At 46.2% G+C, this 6,000-nt stretch overlaps 1 protein-coding gene across 4 annotated transcripts in view; it reads right to left on the bottom strand.

The window, feature by feature from the left end:
* Positions 1–272: 272 nt before the first annotated feature.
* The window catches only part of sema6a (sema domain, transmembrane domain (TM), and cytoplasmic domain, (semaphorin) 6A), an 81,780-nt gene continuing 76,052 nt past the window's right edge, over positions 273–6,000 (bottom strand). For all 4 annotated transcript variants that reach the window (XM_018758391.2, XM_018758394.2, XM_018758392.2 and 1 more), the window contains one exon: positions 273–2,806. In XM_018758391.2, coding sequence (XP_018613907.1) covers positions 1,698–2,806 — 1,109 coding nt within the window. In that variant the 3' untranslated portion in view covers positions 273–1,697. The remainder of the gene's footprint in view (positions 2,807–6,000) is intronic.

Genomic DNA, 6,000 nt, shown 5'->3' with positions numbered 1-6,000 from the left:
GAGGAGACCTTTTGCGAGAATGTACATTAATCACGCTATCAAACAGCAAAGATGAGAGCAAAAAGAACAGGACTCAATGAATGGAAAAAACAAACACCCACAACATTGTCGACACTGCCAGCACAACAAAAGGGCTGCTTCAAGCGCATCATTGGCACAGTTTTTTTTAAAGAAAAAGAAAAGAAAAAAAAAAAAAAACCACAAAAAAGAATGCTGGGGGGTAGATGGGAGACCACGGCACCCTCCCCACCAAATATTTCTAGGGACTGGAGTTACAACAAGAACATCTACATTCTTTATTTGCCTTAATCAGACAAGGGAAATATCTCATCATTAAAAACTACAAGGAAAGATATTTAACAGCTAAAGAAATCCTCACTACTCAGGTGTAAGGCACACATTTACAGGTGGAAGAAAAACAGGCTATTTTTCTTTTTTTCTTTTTTAAACAAATGTATTCCAGTAAAGGACCTGTGAGATAGGGTTAGACAGGATGCATTTCGATGCCTGGCAAAAAAAAGTACGCTTTTGCAGAACGCCGACTCGGACGCGTCCGTTCGTGTGTCGACGCCTTCGGCACGTTGTTATCGTTGTTGCCGCTGCTGCATTCGCACATGCAGTGGTGCACCCGGATGGCACAGAGAAGCACCGGGGATCCTCAGGAGAAGAAGCGCCGGCTCCAGCCACAGTGCTAAAAAGTGGATGCCCATGGAGGCGCGTGTGTGTTCGTGTGGAAGGGGTTGGGGTGCTGGGAGGTGGTATCGGGAGTTCCGCATGTAGTTCCGACCGCGTGGGAGGTTCCGCTCCACGTTTATGAATGGGTCCCAGCTCTGCTGCAGAGCCACCTGGCACAGGTAAATAAATATTCCTCCGTCCAGAGGTCACACGTAGTCTCTAGACTCAAAAATCTGAGGCCCAACACATCGGTGGGCTTGTTTGACCAAAAGAAAAAGTAAAGAAAAAGTAAAAAAAGAAAAAAAAGACTGGCTCCAGTTTCATGACTTTAAATAATTTCACACGTGATTAATTAATATTAAAAGAATTTTTCTGAGCCTAAAAAAAAACATGTCTCTTTTTTTCTCCAAAAGCACTTATTAAATAATAAATACAACAAGATATTAGTATAAACAGTCATACGTGTTATTCAGTAACCAGTACAGTAGCAGACTCGTAGGCCTCGGCCTTCGCCGATGTTGAATGCAATTGGGTCGCTGGTTGCTGTAACACTGAGAGGCGTTTCACAGTTTTCCTGCACAAAGTCAAACTCCGGCTGCCGCCCGAGTTCGTGCTCGCTGTGCCCGAGCACTTGAACGTAGGCCAGCTCCCTGCTACCCAGCAAGAACTCCAGTTTTATCACAGTCATGTGCTTTTGGCAGTCTGTTAAAGACAAGAACGAAAAAAGAACTTGCGTCCATCATATCGCCGTGTTAATTGCAGTCTAACTCTTCCACTTTATAGAATGCTACAGAGCGATGCCGCCTGTTGGTGACTTGTGTCAGTGGCTTGTTTGCGTGCCCGTTCCGCAGCAGATATTCCGCATCTTCTGGGAATCCAGATCCGACAGCCTGAACTCAACAACTGTCCCATATAGATTTATATTTATATATGTAAAAAAAATTAAAAACTGTGTTGTATTTGCTGTACACCGACAAGAGACAGAACAGATGCAATCGTGTTCCCGGGCTCCGCAGGGAGGATTATGTACATGAGTCGCTTGACTTCATGTTTGTGGAGAGGGACACCAAGGAGGGCTTGGGCGGCACGTCTGGCTTGAGGTGTTTGGCCCCCATGCGGGGCAGCGAGCCGTAGGAGCTCACGCTCGATTGGCGGGACAGGGACACACCCTGTGTCTGGGCGCTCATGTGCATGGAGTCCACGCGCTGGGGTGCTGGAGGAGGGCTCTCCAGCCGGTTGAAGCTCTGCTTCCTGGACAGGTGTGAAGAATTGGAGGAGTTGGTGTTGTGCTTCTTGAGGGCGGAGCCCTTCTGTTGGCTGCCGAGTGGGTAGCCCCGCTTGTATTCATGGCCATAAACAGATGGGTGCACCTCAAGCCGCTTGCCCATCTGTGGCACGGCGGGGGGCACACTTAATGAGGCCTCTCTCTGGGGGACGCGAGGTGGGACACCGTCATTCTCCGATAGGCCTAGGCTGCGGCAGGGGCTCTTCAGCGCCTTATACTCCAGTGTGGCTGCCTGATCGTCCGGGTGGGGCTGCTCCACGTACTCGTGTTGGTAGGCCTGCTGGTGCTGGGGCAGTGGAAGCACCACCACGCTGGGGATGTGGCCTGGTGAAGCACGCAGCGGTAGGTCCGTGGGGATGACTGGCGAGCCCATGGGTGCCAAATCCATGGTACAGGCATTGATCAAGTTCTGGCTTCTCTCCCACTCGCGACTGCCACGACTTGGCTTGCGCCGGGGCTGCATGGGAGTTGACTCTGGTGTAGGCAGGGCAGCCAGGTCCAGGTGATGCTGGTCTGCCTTGATCAGAACCTTGCCGTTAGGCCCACTTAGCCGCCCGTTGTGCATGAGCGGCGTGAGTACGGCCTCGGGTCGGCCGTCCTTGGCCTGGGTCTCGAACAAACCCGTCAGTTTGGTGACACTGTTCATGGAGCCCCTCCTGGAATGGGTTGGGTCTTTGTCCCTGCGGCCGGACAGCTCCAGGTCCCGCCGCCGGTGATCACACACGCAGTACACCACAATGCCTGAGAAGATGGCACCCATAGCAAAGGCGAGGATGACTGCAATGGCCAGCAGAGTAACTGGAACCAGCTGATCGTGCCCCTTCTGGAAGGTCTCCCGAATCACTCCTGCAAAAAAGAAATTCACCCATCATATACTCCGGCTCAAGATCTGTCGGCACACCGTCACATTTTTCACAGTATTCATCAGATTTCCAAAACGTATTAAAAATTTTTGCACTGGAAATAAACACTGCCGCCTCCTTGGCCATGTTATACCGATGAAGAACTACGATTATACAACGTGGCATACGCAGCAAATGAACTCCCTGTAGCCTCTCCATCAATATCCTTGAGTCTGTTATCTGTTCACAGTTTGACAGGATGTTGTATCACAAAGCGACCCTCCTCAAACCATTAGCATATTGTTTCTCAGAATTTCAAATTACGCCAAAACAACAAAGTTGTTCTGAAAAATGTGTGTTCCTTTCTCTATGGAAAGAGGAATTTCCAGTTATCAAGCATTATACTGAACACATGAGCTAAATGAAATGACAAATGAAAAAACATACATTGTGTTACCACTGTAAATACAATATATACTATATGCAGCTGTAAATTTCAAACATGCTAAAAATCATTTCTTGCCCTCTTTCTACTATAGTTTTTATGCCCTTACCCATGAAATGGTTTCAGATGCTAATTATAGAGGACCAGGATGGAAAGCCTGGTTGGAAAATAAACCATCTGACATGGAGTCTGTATGAGTTAATGGCCAGTGGTGTGGTTTGGGGATAGGGTTTCATGTTTTAACTGGGGTAGTTTTAAACACGGGTGAAGCCAATCCCCTAGCAGGGAAATTAGAGTACCGCATAATCCTGTAAAGGCTGATGGTGGGTGTTGGGGGCTGGTGGTGGAGGGGTCATCTGGAGGGGCCGGGGCCTGTAACACCCGCTAAAGCCTGGGGCTTGAGTCAGACACTGGCCCCTGCCTGGAGGAGACCCAAGGTCACATAAAAACCCCTCCAGGCCTCCTCGGACCTTTGAAGATTGCCATCTTTCATCTCCGGAGTCAATTGTTTCTCATCTTCACTTCAAAAGAGGAGCATAAGCATAAAAGATGGCAGAGCCATTACAAAGCACTCGTACTTTACAGATGTGTACGGTATTATGGCTCGCTGAGGCTTCCTCCTCCCAAATTGCTTGAGCTCCATTTAAAGTCGCGTAAACATAAGATTAACCCCGTGTTCAACAGCTGTCGTGGAGTATAGATGCAAACGGTAACAAAAATACCTTCATTGTTCCCAACCGTCCGCATAATTCCATATGGTATTGGCAGTGCACCACACACGTGCAGATTTCACAATGGTTCTTGTAAAATGACTGACAAAAGAAAGCTCCACACCGACCTTTCTACCGATATTTTCAATACCGGCACAAGGTTGCCTTATACATATCTAGTGTACACTCTTTCAGCAAAACAAAATTCTCGCACTCAAGTTAATGTTCCTATTTTGGGGACCTTGCGTGAACAAAAAAATGAATTGCTGCAATGTGTGAATGTCCTCACAAAAAATGCCTTCTGCTCCGTGGGCTGACTTCATTTAACCAATAGTGTCACCATTGTCTGGGCTGACATCAAAGAGTACATTAAATTATAAGCAGTGCTTTCAAGTACTGTAACCTTCACCCAAAAACCACTACATTTGAAGGCATTGTGTGTGAAGGAAATGATAAAAATCTCACAATCAGACAGAAATGGGCTCGGCGATGTTTTGCGGAGGGCCGATGGGGAAAAAAACAGACGGGTAAGATAGCAGCGTGACTGATTGGCTGAGGGGCAAATAAAGGTTGCTGGGCCTTCATTTATGCCCCTTTCACTAATGTTGCTGATGTATGTTCAAAAGCCTGTTCAAAAGAATGATCTCCAGGATATGGCTTCCAGCGTTAAACCTTTGTGTTGCTACAGATCTGCACAAAGCAGTGAACTTGTTCTCTGGTTATGTGATGCACGTGATGAACGGAACATCACAAACCCTTATTTGATCACTGTAGACAAATACATAACTACAACCTATGTATTAAGTGTAATTCTTCAGTACGTGGTAAATAGTAATGAGAATTAATGACAAGCAGACCCGTTGAAAAACCAGAGTTTGAATGTCACCTCTTGCTGTGGTACCCTTGAGCAACGTACTTTCCCTGAATTACTCCAGCAAAAATTCTATAGCTGTATAAATGGGAAAATAATTGTAAGTAGCTGAGTACACGAACCTAACATTGTAACTTCCTTTGAAGAAAAGCCTTGGCTAAATGAACCAAAAAATAATCCTGCATTTCCTAATCCGACGACCTGCTTATCTTGGGTGAGTGGCATGTATTTTATTATTAAAATAACTGAATTATTAAAAAAAATAAGGTGTTACATGTATACAAATGTATTTTTTATAATACGATATACAAAGCACCGCCACCCTCATCAGGAAAAGCGGAAGGAAACTGACCGACCGACCGACCGACAAATATATAACATAATAAAGAATGATTTGTGTGATTCTGAAAACAACACCTGATGAAGTGTTTTGCTCCGTGATGGAGTAACACTTGTGCATTTGACAACAGCACAGTGAATCATCTTTCTCTAGTGAGACTCCTCGTTTTTCTTCTTCTGAAAGCCCCACCACTTGTCCTCATTCTCGGAGATGCAAGCTTTGTATGAGACTTTGCAAAGCGGTTGCTTTTCAGTGCAATACAAGAGGACAAAAAGAAAAGTCTTCTTCTGACAGGCAATAAACCCCTCCAAACCTTTGTGTTGACACCAAAATCACTAGGCAATGCTGACAAGTACAAAGACAAACAAAATGATGAAGTAATAATGAGGATGCCAGCATGGTAGATGACCACGGTCCCGAGTGCCTGTCTTCTGCGTTTTAGAGTCCGCCTGCATAAAATCAAGCCGGCAACTGTCAAAACTGGTTAAGAGCCCCGAGTCCCGCTCCTGCGCTGTCCTCAACTCCAACCGGTTTCCTGATGGGGGGGAAATTGTTTGACATAAAATGTGCAAAAGTTTGACGCACTGACACAAGGTTCACGGCCAAGCAATGCGGCTTCGTCTGCGACAAGCGAGGAGATTTCGCTTTAAATTACGTCAAACAGCCAAAGTTGCTATTAAAAAAAAAAAAAGCTTCCCTGCTTCACAGTAATTACATTCTACAGATTGAATAACGCAAGTTCCAATCTTCCAGTCACACACAGGCCAGGTCACACTGGCCGCAGAGCTCCTGCAGTGAAAATTGTGTTTTGGTTTGAGGGTCAGTTCGCATG

The sequence above is a fragment of the Scleropages formosus genome, chromosome 17, assembly GCF_900964775.1.
Source record: "Scleropages formosus chromosome 17, fSclFor1.1, whole genome shotgun sequence".
Classification (NCBI taxonomy): domain Eukaryota; kingdom Metazoa; phylum Chordata; class Actinopteri; order Osteoglossiformes; family Osteoglossidae; genus Scleropages; species Scleropages formosus.
This window is presented reverse-complemented; position numbering and strand designations above follow the sequence as displayed.